The sequence below is a fragment of the Artibeus jamaicensis genome, unplaced genomic scaffold (assembly GCF_021234435.1).
Source record: "Artibeus jamaicensis isolate MK-2021 breed Jamaican fruit bat unplaced genomic scaffold, CSHL_Jam_final contig_793, whole genome shotgun sequence".
Classification (NCBI taxonomy): domain Eukaryota; kingdom Metazoa; phylum Chordata; class Mammalia; order Chiroptera; family Phyllostomidae; genus Artibeus; species Artibeus jamaicensis.
The window spans coordinates 8,979,667-9,007,203 of NW_026521975.1; the positions used below are offsets into that span (position 1 = coordinate 8,979,667).

At 49.1% G+C, this 27,537-nt stretch overlaps 1 protein-coding gene across 10 annotated transcripts in view; it reads left to right on the forward strand.

Moving 5' to 3' along the window:
• The window catches only part of IQSEC1 (IQ motif and Sec7 domain ArfGEF 1), a 443,112-nt gene that overhangs the window by 335,788 nt on the left and 79,787 nt on the right, over positions 1–27,537 (forward strand). For 2 of the 10 annotated variants that reach the window (XM_053672887.1, XM_037167383.2), the window contains exon 1: positions 19,371–19,643. The exons of the other annotated variants lie outside the window; for them this stretch is intronic. In XM_053672887.1, coding sequence (XP_053528862.1) covers positions 19,579–19,643 — 65 coding nt within the window. In that variant the 5' untranslated portion in view covers positions 19,371–19,578. Of the gene's footprint in view, positions 1–19,370; positions 19,644–27,537 lie in introns of those variants that run through there. 10 annotated transcript variants of the gene reach the window in all.

The window sequence follows — 27,537 nt, forward strand, 5'->3', positions numbered from 1 at the left end:
CTACAGTTATAGAAAACAGATATTATCTGTAGAGAGCAATTGAAAAAACACTGCCTCAGGTCAGGGTCTGTTCGTCAAGCTGATGCCAGATGGTGGTAGAACGCAGTTCATGAGATTAGGGGTTCACTCCCTTATGCTTTGAGCTTAAACATCTGGTTTACAGACCACAGGCTGTACAAAGCAAAGCAAGCTTCAAAGGATACAATGGCCTGTACAATGGCCATTCTTCAGGCCTGATTTCCCACAGGAACCCTCGGTGCTAGCATCGGGTCATACCTGCCTCACGCAATCCCGGTTTTCCCATCAAGTCTTACAGGTCTCTTTCAGGGCCTAGCTTGTGCGGGGCTACAGTCTCCGACGCCACAAGAAGTGGTCCCCATCATCTGGGTCTGACTACTTTTGCTCTAAGTTGTGGCTGTGTAACCCATCCAGTTATGAGTAGCTGTAGTTTGTCCTCATCACTGCTGAGTAGTGTTCCATTGTATCACTAGCACACAGATGATTTAACTAGCGTACTGTGATAGGCATGAGGGTTCTCTTCAGTTTGGGGATGTTCTTCAATCTGAGTCCAAGTGCACGTGGTATGAACTTCTCTAGGTGTAGACCTCAAACGGGGTGGTAAAGTATACACAAGTTCAGCCTCCCAAAACAGTGCCACACTGTGTAGTCATTCCCTGCCACTGTACCCCTCCTCACTGGTACTCCCTGTTGTCGGGCTTTGTCATATCTACTCACCTGGTGGGTGTGTAGTGGTTTCTCATTGTGGTTTTCTTTTTTTCTCTCTAATTATTTTATTGTTGTTCAATTACAGTTGTCTGCATTTCCCCCTGCCACTCCCCCCAACCCCAGCCAAACCCACCTCCCTCCCTTGCTTCCATCCTCTCCCTTGTTTTGTCCATGTGTCCTTTATAGCAGTTCCTGAAAACCCTACCCCCCAGGACTCCCCCCACCTCTGGCTATTGTTAGATTGTTCTTAATTTCAAGGTCTCTGCTTATGTTTTGTTTGCTTTTTTCTTTTGTTGATTATGTTCAGGTTAAAGGTGAGATCATATGGTATTTGTCCCTTACCTCCTGTCTTATTTCACTTAGCATAATGCTCTCCAGTTTCATCCATGCTGTCTCAAAGGGTAGCAGCTCCTTCTTTCTCTCTGCTATGTAGTATTCCATTGTGTAAATGTACCATAGTTTTTTGATCCACTCATTTACTAATGGACACTTAGGTTGCTTCTAGCACTTGGCTATTATAAATTGTGCTGCTATGGACATTGGGGTGCATAGGTTCTTTTGGATTGGTGTTTCAGGGTTCTTAGGATATAATCCCAGCAGCAGGATTGCTGGGTCAAAAGGCAGCTCTGTGTTTCATTTTCTGAGGGAATTCCATACTGTTTTTCGCAGTGGCTGCCCCAGTCTGCATTCCCACCAACAGTGAACTGGAGTTCCCTTTTCTCCACAACCTCTCCAACACTTGTTGTTTGTTGCTTTGTTTATGATGGCCATTCTGACTAGTGTGAAGTGGTATCTCATTGTGATTTTAATTTGCATCTCTCTGATGGCTAGTGATGATGAGCATCTTTTCATGTGTCTCTGAATCCTGTATATGTCCTCCTTAGAGGGGTCCTTTCCCCATTTTTTAATTGGGTTGTTTGTCTTTCTGGAGTGGAATTGTGTGAGTTCTTTATATATTTTGGAGATCAAGCCCTTGTCCAAGGTACCATTGGCAAATATATTTTCCCCTGTGGTTGGTTCTCCTTTCATTTTAATGCTGTTTTCTTTAGCCATGCAGAAGCTTTTTAATTTGATGATGTCCCATTTGTTTATTCTTTCCTTTATGTCCCTTGCTTTAGGGGACATATCAGTGAAGATGTTGCTGCCTGGAATGTCTGAGATTTTCCTGCTGATGTTTTCCTCTAGGACTTTCATGGTATCACAATTTATATTTAAGTCTTTTATCCACCTTTAATTTATTTTTGTGTATGGTGTAAGTTGGTGATCAAGTTTCATTTTCTTGCATGTAGCTGTCCAGATCCCCCAATACTATTTGTTGAAGAGGTTATTTTTACTCCATTTTATGCTTCTTCCTCCTTTGTCAGATATTAATTGATCATAGAGACTTGTGTTTACATCTAGGTTCTCTGTTCTGGTCCATTGGTCTATGTGTGTGTTCTTATTCCAGTACCAGGCTGTTTTGATTACAGTTTAATATCAAGCATTGTGATCCCTCCTACTTTGTTCTTCTTTATCAAAATTGCTGCAGCTATTTGGGGTCATTTATGGTTCCATATAAATTTTTGAAATGTTTGTCCTATATCTGTGAACTATGTCATGGGTACTTTAATTCAATATGGTTTTCATTTGCATTTCCTTGATTGCTTATGAGGTTGGACGTATTTGTACACTTTACTGGGCATCGGGACTTCATTTTTGGTCAAGTGCCTCTTCAAGTCTTTGTCCATCTTAGGATTTATTTTTTTAATTCTCTTGTTGACTTGGAGGATTCTTTAGGTGTTCCAGATTTTAATCCTTTGTCAATTACTTATGTTGTAAAATATCTTGCCTTTTTCACTTATCCTGGTGTCTTGAGATGAACATCGTAATTTCAGAGTTCCTAATTTAAGTAGTCAAGTCTATGTTTCACTTTATTATTGCTTTGTTTATTATAAGAAATTTTCTCCTGATTTATGGTCATGAATCTCCTGTACTCACCTTTTTTATTAGTCTTTAATCTACCTGGAATTGATATTTGCTTATGATGTGAGATAAGAGACCCATTTCTACATACACACACATACATACACACACATACATACACACACATTCATACACACACATACATACACACACATTCATACACCATTACCAAGGCAGCCCAGCACAGTTTGGTGAGAAGTGTGTTCTTTTTTCCTTATCAGCCACCCATCCCTCCTACCCCCATCACTCCATGTATTCATACCTGTCCTGGGCGGGCAGGAGCCCAAATCTAAAGGCTCTGGGCTGGGGTCTCCCCAGGAGTTTGGTGATCAGCGACAGCCCCTCAGGGCAAGGAGGACAGCCTTCCCTTACTGGACAGGTTGCTGCTGTGGTCAAACGGGTCCGTGGGGCTGTGGCAATCATGGTGCTGACTTGGGCTTCAGAGGATTAAGCAGGGGCTCAGAGTTCATGACCTGAACTGACCACTGCACAGGCCAGGAGAAAGGGAAGAGGGAGCTCATCTACATGGGCCATGGAAGAGGCCCCTGGAGGCCACCGAGGTGGCTTTGTTCATGGCAGGAGGCCCCCACCCAGGGCACTGGACCAAGGTAAGGGAGGGGCAGGATAGTCCCTGGTCATGTATTCTCTGACCAGCTCTGTCTAGAAAATGAAATGTCTCCTCGCAGTTCTTCCTTCCATCTTGGTCTGTTTGGGGCAGCCAAGAGCCAGGAGGCGGTCCTCTGGGGAAGGCCACAGTCTATAGCAGGGACACGCCAGGTCTCTGGACCCCATGCAAGCCCATGGGAGCTCACACACATCCACTGGCACTCTGTTCACCAGTTTCCTGAGTGGCTTTTCACATCAGTGTCTAGGGCCTGCCACTGGGTGGCAGAGGGTCCCTGCCACCCTCCAGTCGGCCTTCCAGACCCTGGTACCTTTACCGAGGAAGTGGGCAGTACCCGGCCTGGCAGGACCGCCTTCCTGTTCCTGGAGTCATCAAGGCAGGGAAGAGAGGGGAGGGAATGGGTGTGTACTAGGCACTTTCCATATGCCAAGCACCTCCCCTTGGGAAATCTTTACTCCTGCCTTGCAAGGAAGGGAAGATTCGCCCATTTATTAGATGAGGAAACTGAGGCTCAGGGCAGGGCTGTGGTCCAGCTGGGTCTGGCTCAGAATGATGGATGGACCCATGGGATCTCAGTGGCCTGTTTACATGACTCCGGAAGTTGCAAGCTATGGTACACCCCCTACCTAGTTCCCTCCAGAGCAGGGGCTGTGTTAGAACTCTAGTCCCTGAGGGGCCAGGAGCAAGAGCCAGTGCTTCCGGGGCCAGCTCAGCTTTGGCTAGTGCTTAGGACTCAGGCTCTGTCTCCTCATTTGTGTAGTGAGGGGTAACAATAATAGTACCCACTTCTTGAGATCACTCTGAGGCTGAAATTCAACCTGCCCAAAAGGGCTTCAAACACAGCCAGCTCCCAGCAAGCACCCAGGAAATCATAGCTTTTGTTTTCACAGGGAAGATCAGTACCTGAGTTTCCTTTCTCCTCTGAAATTACAAGCTCCTGTCTTTTTCCCTTCTTCCTGTGCTTTTTATTTATATGTTTATATGTCAATATTTGCTTGGAAACACAGGCATGTGGTAAAAATGTTCAACATTATAAGAGCATACAGTGAAAACTACATTTTCCCCCACCCCTAGCCAGAACAAACATGAAAAGCATTTTGGGGATATATTGTCAGAAATATTCAGGGCATATGTGTATCCCTGCCCCCACCACCACCACCACCCTGTGACTGCCCTCTGGGCCTTTAAATCCACCCACTGGGATTGAGCCTGACCTCCTGCCTCCTTCCAGAAGGCACACATATTTGTGGATGCTGGCACCAAATTTTCCTCATCAGCAGGATTTAGGGGAGGCTGCAGCCTGGCACGCGGCAAATAGAAAGACTGTTGAGCAGCAAAGAACGGCTACTCTGTGCCCAGCGAAGGCCCAAGCTGGAGACCAGCTCCCCCTCCTCCCCACTCCAGCAGTTCTGGTTCTGGATTGAGGGTGGAGCATCGGGACCTGGCTCAGGCCCAGACTGACCATTGGGCGACCTTGAGCCAGCCCTGACCTCTTCCTTTTCCAAGCCTGACTCAGTGCAGAAGCCCAGGGCATGTGGTGGCCTCAGTAAGAGGACTGAAGGTCTGCTCTTTGAGGACTCAGGCAAGCCACACATCACCCATCTCCCCTGGGCTAAACCCCATGACAGGACGGGATTTTCACCGCCTTCCTGTTAGGCTTCGATGGTTCTCTGTGAGGCAGCTAAACTCAGTTCTAAGTTCTGTTGACATTTTTTTTGTAGGCCTTGTGACTCCTGGACCTATTGGTGTCTTATCTCTGTCACAAAAATCTCCTAGAGGGCTGAGGGCAGGACTTCATCTTTCCCAGGGTCTGAGAAAATAAAGTGGCAGGTGGCTACATGTGGCCACATGCTCTGCATGCATGACTGCAAGGCCTCATTTAGGATGTCAGGAGGATGGCTGGGACCATGGGTCACAGTCGCCCAGTGGGCCAGGTTGCATACATACATGAGCAGTGGGCAAAGAATTATGCACTCTTATCAAGCTGTGGGCCTGAAAGGCTGTGTTCAACAGAAGAGGGCACCTTTTAGCAATTCACAAGCAAGGGCCCTGCATGCTAGTGGTAGAAGCAGCCTTGAGTCCTCAATGGCAAAGGAGAGGTGTCTGGGCATCGGGGTCACCTTCCCACTTATGCTGCCTCCCTGTGCTCAGTTTTCCGAATCTCCTTCTAGGACCATGCTGGTAATCCCGTGAGAAAGGGAACTTAAACACCCTCTTCCACCTGTGTGAGAAGCTTAAGTAGACCCTGCCCAGTGAATCCTTAAAAGAAATCTAGCTATAGGCCTGGCCTTGGCAGCTGTAGAATCGCTTGGCTCAAATCATACCTACGTCCACATCTCAGCTCCAGCTCTGCCTGGCTGTTTACTCCTGGTCAGGATACCTCTGCACTTTATCATCTGTTAATATCCCCCAAAGCTCGAGTATGAAGGACCCTTACTTCAGTGCCTGGCACCTTGGAAAGTGAACACTGTATTTATTTATGAAGGCATGTTGATTTTAGGACAAGGACCCCCACGAACTACACCCATCTTTTCACTCACAAATATTTCTTGAACAGCTAGTATATGCCAGGCACTACCCTGGGGCTGAAAATGAACAGTGAGTACAACAGACATGACCTTACCCTCACAGAGCTGTCCAGGGAAGGAGAGGGAAGTGCTCACATGGACAGTATCATCCATGTGCTGGGAGGAATTGCGCAGTGGTGCCTGCGAAGGTCAGGCAAGGGTTCCCTGAAGGAGCTGAGGCATGAAGGTAAAGTCGGGGTTAAGTAGATGAAAAGAGAGAGAAGAGTGTACCAGGCAGAAGAAATAGCACATGCAAAGGCCCAGGGGCAGGACCCAACTTCCTGGGTATGAGGAGGCTAGAGCAGATTGGGAAGGGCAGAGATAAGCAGAGGCCAATCCACAGGGGCTTGAGGTCATGGAAAGAAATTTCTTAGGCATTTCTTAAGCATTAAATAGCCAGGTTTGAAGCAGGGCAGTGACGTGTTTGTTGATAGATTGTAATGTCCATGAAAATTGTTTAAATCCTGGCTCTGCTTCCTGACCCACCTGCGCTCCCTCTAATACACAAGGAGGCATAGGGAGGAGGGTGCTTTAGTTTGTACAGGCAGGAAGAAGGAAGTTTGAATGAGGAAGCTCAGGGTGGGATACAGAGGCTGGCTCAGCCGCTGCCCTCTGGGCATCTGCCCCCAGGCTAACCCACACCCAGTCTGCTGGCTGGCTTGGGCCTGCAGTGGCCAGACTGCAGTTCTTCAGCAGGGCCACAGGTGGCACCAGCATCCTAGTGGTGGCAGGTGGGCTGGACCAGCAGGGTGAGAGGTGGGATGGGGGACTGCTCCCGTCTGGCCAAGGCCTGATGAAGCTTCTCCCTGTTTTTCACCCTTACCATGAGCTGGCCCCCAGACTGCTGGTTCCATGGCTCCAGCCTTCAATTGCAATTGCCACCACCCCACCTTTCATCCCCTCCAAGGACCACTCCATCAGCTGTGCCCTGTCTTTTCAAGCCTATCTAAATTTGCCACTAAGTCTAACCTGGTGACAGGTGGGTGAAACCACTCTTTGCAGGGGAGTGCTTGGGTCAAGATCTTTTCTGCAGCCTCAGGTCAGTGAAATGCATATAATGAAGTCCTGGCCTCACAGGGTGAGCAGGGAGTCTGAGTTATGTGTAAAGCACACAGTGAATGCCCAACAAATGTTAGCCTAGCCAGGGCCAGGCACTCAGGAGGCCTTCCCAGCCTGGCAGTCCCTTCCCCTGCTCCACAGCTAAAGCATGGAGATGCAAGTGTGAGTGTTGAGTGAAGAAGCACCTTCCCAGCCAGAGGCTGAGTCCCCAGGTAGGATTGCTGTGGCTTGTGCCATATGTTGGTATCACATCCTAGCTCCCTACATTCTGTGAGAAATTTTGCATCTTGGGCAAGTGGTTTGGCCTTCTGAACCCCGTTCCTTCTGTAAGATGTGGACGGTGTCATATCTGTGTTTGGGAGGGTGGCAGAAATCCCGTGTGAACCACGTGGAGCCCCTGGCACTGAATTGGTGCCGTGGAAATGGCAGTCACTGCTGCTGCTAGTGCAGCTAACTTCCTTCCCTGGAACTAAGGGAGACCAAGGAGCAGAAGCTAGAGCCTTGATTGCAAGCAGCATACAGCAAGAGGGAATTTACTAGAAGGCAGCATTTTCCCCAGACCATCCTGGAAAAATGGAAGTATAGAACAGGGCCTCTCCTTAGGACTGGAGGCAGGATCCACCAGGAACGCCTCCAGGAGGGAGTGTGCACCTGTTTCCTACTTGGGTGTCCCCAAGCAGGGTTGAGCCCCCTGGGGGGCCCATCAGGTAGGACTGCCATGAGGATGAGCCCCACTTTGGGAGGGACCCTAGATGAAGAAGTGACCTGGAGGAAAATAACTGAAGTCCAAGCCCAGCACCCTCACTCCTGCTTTCAATCCCCATTTGCGGTGTCGTGTTATATGTGAATTACCTTTAACCAGGGTAATAATTACTGCAGACATAGTGGACATGTTGAAAGGATTGTTGTGTGCTTGTAAACACAAGTTGTGTTTCTAACACTCCAGGGGTTTGCAAACCTCGATGTCTTTGCTATTAATACCTAAATGACAGCCATTTATGCAAATTGTGAAAGAGACCAAAATTGTGGTTTGGTTGCATAAGTGATTTTGTTGCTCATTGTGGGGACCTGGAGGGCTCACTCCGGGTCTCAAGGTTTACACTTGTTTTGTGGGGTTGGGTTCTCTTACCAAGACTCAGTGATACAGAAGTTCTTAGACTTTTCATGGATAGACCCACAGGGGGGAATCCCAGTTCTGCCATGACCAGCTGCGTAGCCTTGAGGTATGCCGTTTAACCTCTCTGGGTCATGATTTCGTTATGGACTAAACCATGGGTCTTGATAACTGACTCCATGACATGGCTGCAGACACCTGTCTCTTGTGCAGAAAGTGCTCCCGGGGACCTGTCTTTTCTTCTTCCGAAAGCAGGAGGTGTACAGTCTTATTTCCAAGAGGAGGGGGACAGGGTCGTGACAGCTACTCTTCACCCTTTCCTACCTCTCCGTCCCCCTGGTGCTGTACCAGGGCAGTCCTCCTCAGCTTTGGGTGACAGTGAAGGCATTACATGCTTGAGGGTGTTTTCTTTCTGCAGAAAGTGTGTTCTCAGATCCCTGTTCCCCACCAAGCAGGGTTTCTGGATGTATGAGACCCAGGCCCCAGGTGGATGTATGAGACCCAGGCCCCAGGTGGGGTATGAACTGACTCCAGATGAGCCATCAGTTCAGTAATTCAGTGACATGGAGCACACCACGTGGAGCGGGGAGAAAGCTGTTCCCCTCCCAGTGCTCTGTCAGCCCTTCTGACTCCATCCACACCAGGGTGGTAGTTGATACTAACCTGTCTTTAATGACTATCACTCAAAAAAAGGCTTAACTATATTTCATTATTTTATAGGAAGTAGTATCATCACATGGTTCAGTAGCTAAACACATACAAAGGCACACAGTGAACAGGGAGCCCCCTCCCACCCCTGGCCCTGTTTCCCCCGAGGCAACTGCTGTCCAGAGATATTTTATACATATATCATCATATGTGTGTGTGTGTACTCTTCTCCCTGTATTTTTTTAAAATCCAAATACTGGATTCTTCACCTTATTTTTCTCATTTAGCAGTACATCTATAGAATTTCCTATGAAGCATCCTTCTGTTTTATGCTGCTTTCTGTAATAGGGATTCTTCATGCTTGTAATCTTTGTTTTAAACCAATGGGCCTTCAAGCACAGGCTTTCTGCAGATAACAGATCCAAGCAATATTTTCCAGCAGTGTTTTGGTTTTGATGATTTATTTTTATGGGAAAATTTAACTTATGCTCGGTGAACCTGGTTTTTCACTGATGTAGCAGATATAAAGTCTCCCTGGTAGGAAGAATGGCATTAAGCAATTGGTATACAGGGCTCTCTGGTCCTTGGGAAAACTAACCTCGGGATAAGTCCAGGCCATCTCTTCCAACTGCCACCCCCTACATACAGACCCACAGGGTGAAGCTTCTACGTCATTCTCTGTCCTCACACTCACACTCCACATATTTCCAGAACTATGATTATATCTTTCCAAGCGCCTGAAACCTTTGCCCATGCCATTCCCATGCCATTCTCTGCCTGCAGTCTCTTTCTCCTGCTGGGTCCCCCAGAGAATTCTCATTCATGCCACAAATACTAAAACAGGAGTCACCTCCTCCGGGAAGCCTCCCCTGATTGCCAACTCATCACCTCTCAGTCATTTCTGCCTCTATGCCGGGTTCTCCCCATGATTGCTCTCATCACCCGCTTTGGTTCCCTGGCATAGTGCAGAGATTTTCAAACTGTGGCAGGCATCAGAATCACCTGGAGGGTGAGAATTTGCATTTATAATGATTCCCAGCTGGGACTGTGGCTGCTGGTGTGCCTGGGACCAGGCTTTAAAAACTGATGGTGGAGTGGAAAGAAGATAGACTGAGTTCCTGGGCTGTAATTCTGGCTTCATCATTAATGTGTTGTATGTCTTTGGGCAAATACATACCCTCTCTGGGCTTCAGGGCCCCCTTGCTAAACTGGAATGAAAGCCACCTCGTGGAGCTGCTGTCAGGATTGTGTGAGCTTGTGCAGCATGGGGCTGGCACCATCAGTTCTGAGTTGTCTTCCATCCCCTTACCCACTGAGCTTCCCGAGCTTAGGACCCACATCCGATTTCTCTCTGCATTCTCTGAGATACCCAGTCAAGGCCTAACTCACAGTGGTTGATAATAAATGTGGGGGGAGTTGTTGAACACATTTAGGAACACTCACGTTCGCCGTTATAGATTTATTTAAATAATAAGTCAGATGTCATGTGCACCCCGCCTCCATTAGTTCCAAATCAGGGGAATCGGGTCAAGCTGGTTGGAGCCTTCCTCCCACTGGGACAAGAGAAGCTGTTGTTTAAATCAATCACATAAAAAAAGACTGCACAGAGTATGTTTAACCCACTTAAGAGAAGCTCTTAGGGGCATCCATTTGCAAAACAGGCACCCCCAGCACTTGTTATAAATGAAAGCAACTATTTATTAAAGTAGAGGCCGCTGGGGCCGTGGCTTGGCACCCCTCCGATGGGTGTTCTGTGGTGTAAAGGCACTACTTACGAGTAAGCCAGACACTTCCCGAACAGCCCTTCAGAGTGTGGAGCTGGCCCTGCCAGGTGACTGAGTCAGTGGCAGCCAGGTGGCATGTTCTGTACCAGGGCAAGCAGCTTTTTCTCTAGGTCCCTATTTTTTCTAGATTTCCTCAATTTCCCCAACCTCTTTAATGCCCCAGTTTAAGCAAAGCTACTAGAAAAGAAACCCAAATGTATTAAGGATGGTCATTCACTTTGCCAAAAGGATGCCCAATCTTCACCTGACAGTTTTCTTTAAGTGCTGGGCATACTAGAGATAAGAATCAGTGTTTTTGAAAAACAATTTCACCTGGACTTTTCAGAATCTGTAGTGTGTAAAGAGTGTTGGCTCAGATTGAATAAGACAAGGGCGAGAATGGGGATCAGGAAGGGGGTCTTTTGTTCCCTTCCATGCTCACAAGTCTTGCACCACCCCTGTGGTTGTATCTGAGCCAGAATGAATCTAGTTCAACATGATTCATTCATTTATCTGACATTTACTGAGCACCTACTGTAGACCAGCACCATCTGGTTGCTGGGAAACAGTGGTGAAGAGAGTCCCTTCCTTCACAGAGCTTCATTTTGGTAGAAGAGACAGACAGTAAATAAATTAACAAGTAATTAAGCAAGATAAAAATGTAGGCTGTGAGATGGGCTTTAAAGGGAATAAAAAGAGACCAAGAGAAAGGGGGTGTACCTTACCTTGGGGGTCTGGGGAGGTGCCTTGGAGGAAGTGACTAGTGAATAGGTGACCCGTATGGTGAAAGGTATGCACTGTCTCGGAGCTCGTAAGTGTGGGGTCTGTCTCCTTCCCAGACTGTAGACGTGGGGGGTGGGGGGGTAGGGCTGGAACCATAGAAGTTAATTCATCCCTGGGGTCCCAAGCTCCCAAAGGGGTTTGTAGATAGGGACCCTTTCAGTGTGGGCTCAGCCCTGGGACTGGTTTATTGAGGGAGGAATTGAGGCAGGCAGCTAGGAAAAAGAAGGGGCAAAGGCAAGAACTGCCTCCCGGATTTGACCCAACCCGGGCCTCTAAGGCAGCCTCAGCAGAGCTGACAGAAGACTCATGTCCTTTCCCAGTGGCCCCTGCTGTCCCCACCCTGCTTCCCCCAGGATGTACTGCATTCCAGAGGGGAATCCGGACTTTCCCAAGAAAGGGAGTCAGGATTTGTGACCGGGGTCGTAGGAGCTGCCTGAGTGTGGGCAGTGGGGGTCGGAGTGCATAGTGAAGGACCCCCCTTTTTTCTGGATGATAAGGCTAAGGATCATAGTAAAGTGTCTGATTCAGACTGTGTGCCTTGTGAGAGATGATCATGGTTCTGTGAGAAAGGTAACACCCCCTGGGGTTAGAAGAGGCAAGAAGAGGCAGGGAGGTGAGAAAGGAGGCCCAGAGAGACCCAGTGCATTTCACCAAGAGGGAAGTTGACACCGGTGCAAGGAAGCTGGGATTTGATACTGTCTTGGTCAAGCAGCCTCAGTCTAGGGCTGGAAAGGCGCTTAATTCAACAGACATTGACTTGCTTGTGTGTTAGCTCTGGTGTGAGGTCCAGGGGCACATTGGAGCAGGGGAAAGGCCTGCCATAGTCTGAAGGCCTCCTGGGTGCCCAGCCCCGGCAAGGCAGTTCCAAGTGTCATTGCCAAGCTTCACACCACTCCTGGGACGAAAGTCTGTGCCCCCTCTGTGGATGAAGAAGCGTGGAGGCCCGGGAAGCTGGGTAGCTTGCCTGAGGTCAAATGTTGGGTAGGGGAGGATGTCTGTCTAGGACTTCTGGGCATAGATCTGCCCCTTTGGTTTGGGGCGGAGAACTGGGGCAGCCTGGGCTCCATCTCAGAGAGAGAGAATGGGCACAGAAGGGAAGACGTGGAACCGCCTGGAGCCGTTTTCCTTCAGCTGTCCCTGAGGGAGGGCTGAGCCCACTGAGTGTAAGCGCTGAGGGTATTACCTCTCGTATCCTGAGAATCTGGCAATGACTTCCTTGTGTCACCAGCCAGAGAAAGGAGGGTTGAGCATGAGAGGCTGAAATGGGGGCACTTTTGATTGTATCTTGGGACTGGCAGGCACCCTGATGGCAAGTATGATAAACAGTGTGATTTGGGGAGGGTGGGGCTCAAGGAAGAGCCCTTCACTGATGAAGGCAGCAGCTCAGTTTTTTGCTTCTACATTTCTTCCTGATGTCGACAAGCCCCTTGAACCCTACAAGACCTGCAAATGAATATTTCCCATTCATTTTAGTAGACTCATAGCTCAAGTAGCCACACTTCAAAAGCCACAGGTCTGTTCCCCACAGGCCCTGCCCACTGGACTCCTGAATAAGCAATCTAGCTCGCCTGGCTGGGCCCAGTAGAGGGACCCAAAGGGATGAGGTCTGCCTACCGGAAGAGCCAGCCTGCGAAGGCATGTGGTGAGCACATTCTGACCTGAGGCTGCCACCACCATCTTTCTTTACTTTCGTGACAAACCAACACCCTGTATGTGGCAGGGGTTGCCATGGGCAGCGGATTTCTTGAAATGTGGAGTGCTCTGGGAATCTAGGCCAGGAGGACTGCTTGCTGGAGGTGATCATTTTTGGATTTGATGTTTACTTGGTCAGTCACATGCTGTTGTTCAGAGCTCCCACAGGACCACCCTATACCTATACCAGTACGGGCTTTCATTTCTCCTTGTATCAGACCCTGTGTCCTAGCTGTGGTTCTATTACTGTAGCCGCTCTCTGAGGGTCTTTCCCATGCCCTCACAGGCTATATTAATTAATCCATTTGTCAACTGTTGACATAACAACTGCATCTAATTTTTATGGTTCATTTAAAGGTCACAGGAGCCCTGACTCATGTGGCTCAGTGGGTTGAATATCATCTCACAAACCTAAAGGTCACTGGTTCAATTCCCAGTCAGGGCACACACCTGGATTGCAGGCCAGCACCCCTGCTGGGGGGGATGGTAGGCAACCGATCTATGTTTCCCTCGCACATTGATGTTTCTCTCCCTCTCTTTCTCTCTCCCTCCCCCTCTCTGTAGGAGTAAATAAATAAAATCTTTAAAGACCACAGGAAAACATCCTCCTTTCATCTGAAATCATGATGGTTCATTTGTCAGAGCAGTGGAGAAAGAGCTATGGGGAAGGAAGTCAGATAACCGCTTCTTGGCTGTGTCCCAGTGTAACTTGAGGAAGGGCTTCCCACTCTCTAAGCCTCAGGTTCTTCATCTGAACAATGGGAATGCAGCACTGGGTAATGGTGACTCCTTATGGCTTTAAAGCTCTAGGATATGCTAACATTAAGGGCACTTTTGAGCTCTCCGTCATGGTCCAGGTCCTGGCCAACCCAAGTGTTACTGAGTTTTTTGTGGTTGGGACTCAATCTCCCAGGTTCTGTGACTGGTGTCTAGAGCCAGAGCCCCAGTCGGATGAGTGGGTGGAGAATGGCTGGAGAGCCGTGGCCACTGCCCTTGAGGTGCCCACTGTCTGGGTGAGGGGTTATCACTCTGCCTGGCGGGGTTGGACGGGGGAGGAGGCAGCTCAAAGAGAAGGTGACATTTAGGCTGGTCTTTGAAGGTTGAGTAGCAGGTTGCCGAGCAGATGAAGAGAGCAGCCCAGGAACTGGGAACAGCGTAAGCCAAGGCACTGGGATGGGGACGTGCATGGTGTGTTCTGGGAGGAGCTAGCTAGTCGAGATGGTAATTGGGAATGAGGCCAGAAAAAGAGTCATGGGCTGGATGACAACCAAGTGAGTGCCTGAGCTGGTAGATGGCCATATTGTCTAGTTCCACGTAAACAACCCTCAGCCTCCTGAGGGGAAGTTATCCCAAAGTCATTTCGTTTACTTTGCTTAGTAAGATCAGAGAAGTCCATGATTTGCACGTAATTTCTACTAAAAATGATTGCAACTGAAAACGTAACTTGGCACTTAAAAAGAGCAGCTTTATTTATATGGATAATTTCTCTTCTGGGGATTGACTAGCTTTGCTGAGATGTCACGTTAGAGAATTCTATGTTCTGTGCAGCTGTCTCTTTTTTTATGGAATCCAACATTCATACCAATAAGTTCCGTTCTGTGAAGAACCCACAGCTCCCCACAACTTACCCATGTCCAGGCCGTGTGCAGGACTGTCCGTGCGCCTGCTGTGCCATCCTAGCAGTGGAGCACGGTGGCCTGGGAGGCAGGCCACCTGGGCCCATGTCAGTGTCACTCCCTTCGCCTCTCTGGGCCTCACTTTCCCTGTCTGTGAACTAAGGGGTCGGGCTGGAGGGGTGACCACAGAGCTTCCTCCTAGACCCAGCATTTCAGCTGTGATATAGGGATGTTTGTTTCAATGTTGTGAAGAGTGACATGTTATAATGACCTGTAGACACTAAGAGGGAAGCTGGAATGGGCTCATGTGGCAAACGTAATTGAATTTTATGGCCACCAGTAAGACACAGCCTGCTCAAGAGACAAGAGAACTGGATTGGCCAGAGACAGCTCAAGTACAGTCTGGAATTGGGGTCTTTGTGGATTGGCTCTGACAAGTTTCAGAGTCTCCTAGAAAATGTTAGAAGATGCCAGAAGACTTCCAACTCCTTGGATTACTATATTTTTTATTGATTTCTTTATTTCACTAGTCTTAGTTTCTTATGGTAATAAACACGTATTTAAAAATTTTTAAACTATGCAAAAGCATAAAGTGAAAAGTCTTCCTTTCTCCTGCCCATGTCTGTCCCAACAAGACCTCCAACTTAGAGGGCAGAGACCTGTCTCCAGGAACCTCTGGAATCCCTGGTTTCCCTTCCCAGATGCTACCACTGGTACCAGTTTCTTGGGTCTCCTTTAATAAATAGTCTATGATTATCTTATATAAGCATGCTAGTGGTCTATATATTTTACTGTGAGTAAATTTCACATTTTGAGGACTTTTAATGTTGGTGTTGTGTCTCAGATCTTTTTCTATAAGTGGGTATGGCGCTGCTGCCAGCATTTACACATAAGACCTCGCTGGTGGGCACACCACAGGCTGCTTAACCAGTCCCACTGAGACATTGTGTGTTTGCTCCTCTGTGTTCTGCGGTTACAAACAACTAGCATCCTTGGGCCTAAGTGTTTGTGCATATGGATAGCTAGTTTGAGGGTTCACTTCTAACAGTGAATTGTCCCATCCCGTGGCCATCTTGTCTGAAGGTTACCTGGACCATCTCTGTTGTTTTAATCACTGTCTTTCCCCACGATGTTTGGATTCTGCTCTTCCAGATTTTGTCCACAGACCCTGAGCCAAGGCCTCAGGGGTCTAGATGAAAGGACAAGGCATGCCCTAGGGGTAGCTGGAGCCAATGTAAAACTTCTTCTGGATAGCTTCATTTACTTCAGGGTTGACAAAGTTTTTCTGTGGAGAGCTAGTTATAAATATTTTAAGCTTTGCAAGCCATACATTTCTGTTGTAACTGTTCAACTCTGTTGCAGCACAAAAGTATCCGTAGAAAATATGTAAGTGAGTGGGTATGAGTCTGTTCCCATAAAACTTTATTTTAAAAAAACAGACAGTGGTCTAAATTTGGCTTTCAAGCCTTAGTTTGACAACCTTTGATTTATTCCGTTGCTCGGCACCTCTGTGTCCCTGGCCTCATGGTAGGCATAGGGGATGCTATAGGGAAGGATGCAGGCCCAACTCATCTGGCAGTGACAATCCAGCTCGTTGGTGTGAGGAAAGAGCAGCTGCAAAGAAACGTGAGAGTTTATTGTACAAGAGGAGTTTCTAATCTGGACTAGAAGTCAGTCAGGGGTTGTTTCCTGGAAGAAGTGGCATCGATAGCTAAAACCCATAGTCCTACCCATGAGCCAGACACAGTGGGGAGTTTGGGGGTCTGATAGAAGTTAAGCAATTCTGGAGGTATGGCATGAATGGAGGGGGCGTGGTGAAGGGCAAGGGGTGGAGGGGTGAACCAGAACCAGGCCACACAGGCCATGGGGCCAGCCATGTGGAGGAGATGGCCTTCATCCTGACACCTCTGAGAGAGGGACTGCAAAGGTTGACCTTTGGAGCAGTGCCACATATCTGGCCTAAGGACAGCAAGGAGGCTGTGGAAAATGGGAGGCTTTCAGAAGCCAGGGGGAAGGGATGAAGTTGGGTTGTGGCATGTGAGATGGGCCAAGACAAGCAGCTCAGTACTGAAACCCAGGGTGATAAAGTGGAAGTAAACATTTTCATGATTTTCTTGCATCCCATAGACTCATTCTTCCCTCAAGACCCAGTCCAAATGTCCCTTTATCTTTGAAGGCCCTAGAGGAGCAGAGTTATAGGCTTCTTCTTCTAGACTACCGTGCCATTATACTGGGGGACACTTGTCACAGCAGTATGTCCCTATTGAGGTCTCAGAAGACAGGCAGAGAGTAAGCACTACTAAATGCTTGATAAATTAAATTCAGTGGCAAGGTGAATTAGCCAGGGTAGAGGTGGCTGATGAGCCACACTTTACAGTTGAAGAAACTGATACTCAGAAAGCAAAGCAATTTGCCCAAATGGTACATGTGTGAATTCTTCCCAGTCTTGTTATTTCGGCAGAAAAATTGGCTTTCTCTGCCTTTTTATGCTAGAGCTTTTCTTGCTCACCTCATAATTTGCTAAATTATTAATCTTCGAAGCAGTTATCTGAGCAGAAGCAATAGGCACACGTAGCAGGAAGATAAAATAAGACAAGAGAATTAGGAGACATTTGATTTCCTGTCTGTCACTCAGTCCTGTGCTGTTCCAAATGCTAACAAGGAAATTCAACCCTATTCTAAATCCCAGCTGGAACAATGTCCAGTGAGTGAGTGGTGAGGCCCCAGGCTGAACAAGTGCTTGGAATTCTTAAAGAATCAGGTCTTGAGGCTGTTGGAGCCTGTCTGGAGTGCTCTAGGCAGCTGGATTGGGGAATTCTCTTGGCTCTGAGTTTATTGCAGGCTAATTTTAGAGGATAGTTCAAGCTGGGGTGGAGTTCACCCGCCCCAACAGGACTATATCAACCCTATTTCCTTCTAGCTCCTTTCACCCCTTTGTGTGTTGGTGCTTTTGTCCATCTTCTTGATTCTAGACATCCTAGTGGGTGTGAGGTTTTGATCTTTTATTTCCCTGATGCCCAGTGATGTTCAGCATCTTTTCATGTGTCAGTGGCCATTCAGATACTTTCTCGGGAGAAATGTCTATTCAGATCCTGTGCCCATTTTTAAATTGGGTTATTTGTGTTTTTATTAAGATTTTATTTATTTATTTTTAGAGAAGGGGAGGGAGGTAGTAAGAGAGGGAGAGAAACATGCAAGAGGTACATCGATCAGTTGCTTCTCACTTTCCCCCAACTGGGGACCTGGCCTGCAACCCAGGCATGTGCCCTGACCGGAAATCAAACCAGTGACCTCTTGGTTCCCAGGCTGACACTAAGTCCACTGAGCCACACAAGCCAGGGCTATTTGCCTTTTTATTATTGTGTTGTAAGAGTTTACTATATAGTACTGATACTAGACCCTTAATCAGATATATGATTTGCAAGTATTTTCTCCCATTCTGTGTATGTACATATGTATTTATAATGTAGAAAAGAAAACAGAAGCAAAGAAGAGGAATGTGGAGGTGGGCAATGAGGGAGGGGCACTGGATTCCTGCCCAGTCTCTTGTCTGGGTACCCTGGCACTCTTAATTGGCTCTAGGGACTTCTCTGTTTCATGCTGCAAGCTGGGCTAGCTCAGCCCTCTTCTTTCACTGTCCCCTACACCAGCCCATTTTGCCCATCTGAGAATAACACTCATCAACAGGCCTTTTGCACCACCCCCTCCAAATGAAAGACTTAAAAGGACACAAGATGGTCGACACTACTTTTGTGGGCCCACATTTCCTGTCTCCCACAGAACTGCCAGCTGCCTGATCCAAGAAATAGAATTGCAGGCGGGGCAGCCCAGGGTAGGTGGGGTGGCCCAAGACAAGTCAGGTTTTGATTATATCTGTGTCTGCCTTACATCTGCCAACCACCTTTGGGCATTCCACAAGTGTGGGTGTGGCGCACTGTGTGTGCCTTCATGAAGCCCAAGGACAACTGTACGGATAGTAAACAAATAAGTATACAAATTGAGAACAGCAAGCCATGATTGCTTATCTATATAGTAGGGTGAGCTGGGCTGAGCAGCCTCGGAGAGGAGAAGGTCTGGGGAAGCCCCTTAGTTAACCTAGGTAAGCCGAACCTCAGTTTCCTCTTCTGGAAAATGGGACCTATAATAACTCTACAACATCACAATGTTGTCTTGAGGACCAAATATCAGTAAAGAGTTCTAAAATACGAATTAGCATTACTTTAAGCTTGCCACGGGGGTCTGAAAGTTGTCTCTGAGTGAAGAAAGTTCAGGGGCTTGGATGGATTTAGGGAGAAAGAAGCTGCTTCCATTAGATTCCCACCAAAAAGTCCCCAAAAGGGCGTCCCCAGTCTCAGGACCCACTCCTTTCTCTAGGGCAAGAGCATCAGAGCTCCAAAGTTACATCATCCGGGACAGTCAAAGCCCTGTTCTATGAACTGTAGCCAAAGTCGGGATTGGCAGAGATTGGCAACATCAACAGAGTATGACTACAGATATCTGGTCTGAGCTATTGTATTTGTTGTGCTTGCACGTTGGGGAGGTGCAATTAGGGATATCTGTGTTAGAGAAGTGCACAGTCCTCCCAGAAAAGGGCCCGTTTGAGAATCCCGCAGCTGCTCTAATCTGCCCGTCTCGCCCCTTTATGAAGCCCTGCCCCTTTCTGCCCTGCCCGGGCGCTCCCTCCCCGCGGCCCCTCTTCCTAGCCACGCCCCCTAGCTCCTCCCCCTCCCGGGCCACATTCCTCCGGCTGGGCCTCTGTTAGCGCCCGGCGGGCGGGGCGGCGACGGCTGAGGAGGAGGGGGAGGGGGGGTGGGATTAGCCCGCGTGGGGGTCGGACTTGGGGCCGGAGCGGTGGGAACTGGCAGGCACTGGTGGTCTCCAGGGTAATCGTGTGGCGGGTGATCAAGTCTTTCGGTGGTCGGGTATAGGCCCTGGGATCCGGCCGCCCCTGGCGGGAGTAGGCGGCTCTCTGCCCGGCCTGGGCCGCTGGCGCCCGGCCCCGTCTGCTCCCACCGCAGCCACCATGTGGTGTCTACACTGCAACTCGGAGCGGACCCAGTCCCTGCTGGAGCTAGAGCTTGACTGCGGGTAAGGGCACGCCGGGCAGGGCCGAGGCCGGCGCGGGGGTGGGGGGAAGGGGGGCCCGGCGCGGGAGCTCCGGCGAGAGGGCGGAGGGGAGGGGCTGAACTCAGATCCGCTGGGAGGCAGGGCCCTGGGTGGGGTCGGGTGGGGTGCCCGCAGCACCCCAACCACTACTCACTTGAGTGCAGTGCGTTGAGGGTTTGTGAGAGCTGGGCGCTGTGTTCTGTTGTGCGAGGGTTTGTTAGAGAGTGCCCGACACAGAGGCTTCGGAAATGGGTGTTGCGAGAGTTGTGAGACTGTCAGGACCGGTGCTTGTGTGTGAGAGAGGGAGGACTGTGACAGGGTACAGTGTGTCTGTATTAGTGTGTGTGAACCAGACCCAGGCCCTGAGTGTGTGCGTGTGAGTATGGGAAGCGTGTGTGTGTGTGTTCATGCTCATGAGTGACTGGATGCGAATGTGGGAGAAACCGATAATGTGGTAGGAGGCGGGACAAGTGGTTGAGAGTTTTTGAGAAGGAGCGTGTCCAGTGGGCCACTGTGCTTGTGACGGGTTGCAACCCTGGGCCAGAGACTGATACGAAGTCCTCCTGCAGGCTTGTTTATGCAAGACTCTAGTCCTGTGTCTGGGGTCATGTGTGTGCTCTGACATGGAGTGTGTGCAAGGCTGAGGGACCCGTTAAAGTGCTGTGATAGGAGTGCTCCAGGGCGGGGGCGGGGGCCTGGGAGTGCCCTGGGGCACCTGGAGCTGAGGGAGGTTGAATTCTGTGCAGCTCCTGTTGTGGCTGTGAGGAGGCTGCTGGTGGGATTGGGGGTGTTTGTTTATGTACACCTTGTGTAGTCAGGAATGGAGTATGGGGGTGGGGGTGGCAGGGATGAATTCTTGTCCCAGAGACCAGCACTTTTCTGCTTCAGGGCCTGTGGCTGGCTGGCTGAGCATCAAAGGGCCCACCCATATTTATGGACGGAGAGGGAGAAAGAGAGTGTGTATGTGCTGGGAATATTGATATCCTTGCTCCACTAGCCAGCACAGCTGCTCCCTGAGCTGGCTGCAGGCCCCTCCTAGGAGCAGGGCTGTGGAGTGGAGGGGATTTGTTGACAAGTGATTTGACTGTGTCAGGCCCCCTGGGGGGAGGCCCACCAGCAACCAGTTGATCTTTGAGTTAAAAAAAAACTCTGCAGCCTGTGTCTGGCAGTTGCACTGAGAACATGTGTATGTCCCCTCTGCCCCCTCCTCACCCCAGGGGCCTGAGGCTGTGGCCTGAGGCTTCCTGTGTGGTGGTGAGGATGCAGTTCCCAAGGACCCATTGCTCCTTGCATCTGGGGTGGAGGCTGAGCAAGCCACAGCTGCAGCACCAGCTGTCAGGAATGAGTGGATCAGTCTGAGAATGAGGGTCCTGATATTCATATCCCACATGTGCCACTGCCTTAAGCAGCTGTCCCACCTAGTATTATGTTTACATTCTTGTTCTTGTGGTACTGGCATTCCTATATCACAGGAGAGAAAACTGAGTTTGAGTGTTCAGTCTTATCAGCACCAAGGCTCTGTGGTTTATTGAGAGCCTGCTGTATACAGCCTCTGCTCTAGGCTGTATTTGCTCACCCTTCAGCCTCAGAGCAGGTGTCACATTTGCTCCCCAGTGCCTGGGATGTAGTTCTGGAGGAAGCCTGGGAGAGGGCTGGAGAGAATCAGCTCAGCTTCTGGCTTGCAGAGGAAAGCTCAGCCAGGAGGTCCTTGCACTGGCCACCTTGCCCCTACCCAGAGTCTTTCCAGCTGGCCATCTCCTCCTCTCTAAACTCTGAAAGGATACAGCATGCTACAGAGACCTTGGGAGAACCCCATTTGATAACAGTCCAAGACACCCTCTCTTGGTACACCCTGCAAGTGCAAGCTTTTCCAACAGCCCTTGTATACAGCGCCTAATGCTTTCCTGTTTGAGCCTTGTGGCAGCCCCAGTCTTTCCCTACCTCCCTTTCTAAATGGGCACGTTAAGATACAGAATCCAGTAACTTGAGCAGAATATTACAAGGTGAGCCTGAAGTAAAACCCAGACATTTTGATGCTGGGCCTCTGGAGGGCTCCTGCCAACCCTGCTGGGATTTTCAGGCTTTTACTCAAAGAAGTTTGACTGTGAACTAGTTGTTAATATTTACATAGCTTCAGTTCAAAAACATGAACAGAACTTACATCTGCACAAACAGTGAAGTGACTGGGCAAATAGGTGTTTCTGGAAGGGATTGGACAGAGCTCCCTGGACTACGGGAGCTGTGTGTGTGTATGTGTGTGTGCGTGCACGCACACACACACATGCACACGGGTATCATCTGGCTGGACTTTGTGGAGCATGGGATCATGGTTTACCAGGAGAATCTGTGAGTTTAGGACAGCAGTAAGAGGCAAAGAGACTTTGTTTTAAATCACAACTCAGTTTTGTGAGTTGGTGCAGTCACCACACCCCTCTGGGCCTCAGTCCCTTCTCCATGGAAGGTGGTGATAATGCTGCCGCACAGAGGTGTCTGAGAAAGTGGGTGTCTGAAAGCCTTTGCCCAGCTGGCCAGCACCAGGCCTTCAGTCAGGCTGTAATCATTCCAGTCAGCATTCTTCTCTTCCCACTGCTACTAGCCCTTTGGATCTTCCTTCCTCTTTTGTCAATTTCCTTTGAATTATGACAAGGCGTGGAATATCCGTCCACCAAGTACAGTGCAAGATGACAGCACAGCTCTGATGGGCTCAGACCCAGCCAGGCCTGGGGAGAGTTCTGCAGAGGTGGCCCCGGTGCCCTGTGAGTGTGTGTTTGTGTGGCGGAGGAGGATGCTCAGAGGCTGAGTGTGATTTATTATTTGTCCTCAAAAGCAAATCATAATGAGTTTCAAGGCCACTAAGGCTCCTGAAGAATTCATTGGTGTGGCCTTACAGAGTCTGGCTGCTGCTCCTCTTGCACGAGCTGCTGCCAAGAGAAAATGGATGGCGATTATGGTAGAAAACATGGCATGGTTCCACCTGGGCCTGCCACTCTTCTGGCTGCCATGGCTGAACTCCTAGTTGGATGAGTGTGCCCCTCCCAGCCGTAGGCCCAAGGGAGGCATAGCCATCGTGGGTGAGTGAATGAGCCGGTGCAGGCAGGCATGCCCTCCTGAGCTTGGAGGAGTGCTTTGTTCTCTGGGAAGACAGATGTGACCCAAGGGCACCCAACGTTGCACTTGCCTACATTGCTCACCAGTTTGTGCTACATTGTGCTAGGCTCTGGGCTAGATGTAGAGGAACCAAGGTGAATAATGTGAAACTGTGCATCACAGAACACAGGCCTTGGGGTCGCACAAAACCCTGATTCCACCTCTTCCCAGCTGACGTCAGGTATGTTACCTGCCCTGTCTGGGCCATGATTTTTGTCATCAATGAAATGGGGCCAAAATGACCTCTTCAGGGGATGTGCAGCTTTGCCTACTGACTGGCACACATCAGATGTGCCGCCCCCGCCCCCAAATGGCAGCTGCTGTCACTATCATTACTACTACCACCTTTTCCTGTTTGTGAAATTTCTGCTAAATTAAAGTGGTTCTTCACACTTTCTCATTTTGCTAGTTCCTGAGGGTCAAAGACAGTGTGTGGAGCCTGCATGGCTTTTTGTGAAATCTTTTCTAGAGGGGCTGAGGCCTGGTCCTAGTTGCTTTGACTTTAATAACTTTATGCTTTAATCATATGTGGCTGTGGCTTCTCTGCTCCTTGATGGAAAGGGTCATTCTTTCCATTTTATTTTTTTGGTTTATGGCTTCCTAACCTGGCGGCTGTTTAATCTGAACTTAAGGCGCAGACGTGGCACCACAGCAAGAGCTCCCTCCCTGTGTATATACGTGGGACTATGCCAGTATTATTTTTTCCCTCTTTGTGCAAAGGTCCAAGTGGTAATGATAATAATAGCAAAGATTGCCATTTAATGCACTCTGTGTGAAGTAAATACCTAATCTCAAAGCAATGTAAGGGCTTCTGCTGTTCTCAGTTGTTCAGATGGAGGAAGGTTGCATGACTTGCCCAGCGTCACCAACCAGTAAGTGCTGCAGCTGGGACTCAGTCTGCCTGTTTTCAGGGCCTGTGCTCTTCATAGCCGGGCTCTCCTCCCTCTGGAGTTAAATAATCTTCAGCAAAATGTGTCACCATTGCACATGGAGCCTTTTTCATCTTTTCCAAGCCACAGAACAGGAGTCGGGTATCCCCCAGTGTCAAGATTCCCAAAATATTTCCCCAGTTTGGTATCCCCTGAGCTCTCTGGGCTCTCCTGGCATCTTACAAGACCCCACAGAGCCCAAGACCTGCTTTCCCAAACACTCCAGTGGGATTCTGAGACAGTGCCCTTTGACCTTGAGGACTTGTGGCATTCTGAGGGCAGCACGCTCGCCTCAGGCCAACCTCGTGTTGGAGCAGGGTCTTGGGGACAAAAGCTGGCACACTGTGAGACCAGTGCAAATGGCTTTTTCATGGTGAGGAAACCCAAGGCCAGGGCCTTTGACATCATTAGGGGACATACACGCATGTGGGATGCCGAACTCAATCCCATGGGAAGAGAGAGGGGCCATTAAAAACTGGAGAATTTGGAAAGTCACCAGCTAATTAGTGGGTGGTCTCCTCACCTGGGTTCCTCGAAATCACTTATCTCCTAGACTGCATTGGAGTCTCTCTGCCAATGTGAATGCTTTCTCCCCAAATAATGTTTGTTTTTCTATTTCTGGCTGGAAGGTTAGGTGGTATAAGGATTAAATGTGTTAATATGTGTAAAACATTTAAAATGCTGCTTTACTGTATTATAGTAAGCACTCGATAAATGTTCATTATAACCATTGTAATTGTTCTTATTTATCCTGATTATTGCTAAGCTCAGAAGGGCCTCTCCCTCCAGAGACAGGAACCTCCCAGAGAGGCAGAGCTGGCTACAGTGAACTGTTGGCATTCGGCTTCCCCAGAAGTTCTGGCATCACTCATCTCCTCACATCTCCTTTCTGAGCCTCAGTTTCCACATCTATAAAGGTACATGAACCTTGACCCTTCATGACCTTTGTGAACATTTGCTGAGGGAGGATGGTTAAGGGAGCAGATCCTGTAGCCAGGCTGTCTATAATACCCTTGACCCCAGCTCTGATCCTCACATGCTCTGTGATCTTGGGCATGTTCCTCAGCCTCTCCATGCCTCAGTTTCTCTATTTGTAGCATGGGGTGCCACTAGCAGCTCATGGAACTCTTGTAAAGATTGCGTTAATACATACAAGTATATAAGTAGCACAGAGGAAGCACCTGATACATGGCGGCTTTTAGTGAGTATTTCATAGCTGAGAGGTTCAACTGTGCTGGAACTAGATTGTGTGACTTGTTTAGGGGAGATGTGTTGCTAGATGGGAGCGAGTGGATGTCTCTCTTTTTAGCTATGGACAAGGCCAGGTTTAAGAGAGAGAGGGAGAGGCAGAGAGATGGTAATGAGGGAAGCATTTGAAGGGCCAGGGCTATTCATGGTGTGACAGTGGCTGTGGCAACTGGGAGTGAGTCAGATCGTGGACTTGGTGAGAAGGGACTAAAGCTGTGTGTGCTTATAGCACACTGTCCCCAGGTTTCCCTAGATTTAAACAGCCCACTGAGAATAGACAGTTAAAAGTGTTTTGCCTGTGGATTAGAAAACTTTCAACTCAGCTAGGGTGAAGATTTCTTAGACAAAGACGGGCAAATGGCCCGCAATATGGTAGCATCTGATACTTGGGTGGGCTTTTGATTTTATACATACATATTTTATTTCAACCTCCCAAGAGGCCTGTCAAGTAGCTGGTATCATTCCCATTTTACAGACAAGGATACTGAGATGAGAAAAAAAAACTCAACTAGCATATTCAAACTTTGCAGGATATAGATTTATTTGGTCATCTGGTTAATGTAGAACTTTTCCCTTCCTGACATTGTTGGGCTTGGGCTTTCCAGAATGGAGGATGAGGCAGAGGCAGAAAGGGGTAGGGGCGTGGGGAGACAGGAGCCTGCAGGACCCCCACAGGACCCCTACAGGACCCCAGCACTTGTGGATGGACACAGAGCTGCATCTCACTTTGCAGAGCGACACGGCACCCTTTGGAGCTCTGACTAGTACCCTGGAATCTCAAAAACACGCTTGCCATGGCCCCAGGAGGCCATGTGGGTATAATAATTGGTCTCCAGATTCCCTGTTGGTATTGGGATGACGCTGAACGAGCGATGATAGGAGAGAAGGGGCTGGAGGGGTACAGGTTTATAGTAGGTGTTCGGTGGATGCCAGACACTCTGTGGTTGTTACTAATGAGTGTATCCACCACAGTTACTCGTCAAGCCCTGGACAGGACCCTGAAGTGCAGTTAGGTCTGGGTGTGAGCTGGAGGGGAAGTGTTTGAGGAAGTCTCTCTTTTCTCTGCTATTGGAGGAGGGGAGGTGTAGGCGTGCAGAGGTGAATTCTCTGTTCCCTCTGGGGCCCTTGACCCTTCTCAGAGTCATAATATAAATGGGCAGGGTTTTCGGTTTTTGCCTCCACCTAATAAAAAAGCCACAATGGCTCAGGAATATAATAGGCCTTGATGTGGATAGCAAATTCTTAGCACTATTTCTAACTTTTTGTTACAGAAAATTTTAAACATACGCAGAAGTAGAATGACACAACGACCCCCCATGGGCAATTTTATTTTGTTGGTCCCAGATTATTTTGAAGCAAATACCAGACATTTTGTTGAATTTACATCCAGGACCTGCCGCCTGGCCAGCCTCATTTCTGGCAGTGGAGGCGTCATGTTGCTGGGTGGGCCTTTAGAGCAGAGCTTTTCCTCAACAGCCCTCGGCTGTGTCAGTTGCCTGGGCCAGTTTCCCAGCCTAGAAGACCAAGTGATGCCTGCCCCATTCTGGAAAATCTCTGCGGGAGGCCCGTGTCTGGAAGTGAATGGGGGAAGTGAGCCTTTGAGTCCCTATCAGATGGGGCTTTCCTGGGGGGAGGGTTACCCGAGGCACTTGCCTTCATGCCTTGGCTCCCCCAGCAAGACTGGGACTCTCTGCTGAGTGTCCCCACAGGGTCCTTCCTGCTGCCCCTGGGTTGCCCCTTGGCAGGTGGTAGAGTTGGGCAGTGGCACCTGCCTCCCTTCCCACCCCCAGACAGATTGGCCTCTCACCTTGCCTGGCGTCTGGGCAGCCTGACACGCTGCCTCTGGTGCCTCCTCTCTGGCTGCAGCCATGCTGCAGCCCCTTCCCAGTGCACTTGGCCAGCTCCTCGCCACAGTCTCTTTCATCCTGTGGCTTCTCACCTGGCTCCTTATTAACTTTCACTCTCCTAATCTGCTTCTCCATGTCTTCATCCACCTCCTCAGCCTCTGCCCAGAAACCTGGAGTTACCCCCACCCCCTTTTCACCTTTAACCAAGGCATGCCCATCATCACTCTGCTGGGCCATCCCGTGGTGCTGCATTGGGAGCCTGGCACGTAGTAGATGCTCAAGAAATTTTAGTTGCTAACATTCTTATGAGTATATTATTATGAATACCCTAACACTGTGTCTAACACAGTGCTTGGCACATGGAGCACTGAATAGTAGGTAAAAAACCAAACAGTAGGCCTGAGTTCTGCTCTGTACCAGTGACCACCCCCAGTCAGATCACCCCTTGCTCTCAGATGCAGGTGCTGGTGTTGTGTCAGATGGTCTCCTGCCTATTTCTGAGCTAAAGCTGCTCCTGAAGACCTCTTTCTACTGTTGCCTGCTCATTGCCTGATAGCCCCCACTTAGTCCTCATGATGCCTCTGTGATATGGGGAAGTCCGGACAATCCTGTGTTGCAATATTGACAGCAGCTTCCCCAAACACCTCTTCAGCGACAGGCCCCAGGCTGAGGATTTGTGTGTATGGTATTTGGCTGGGAGGTATA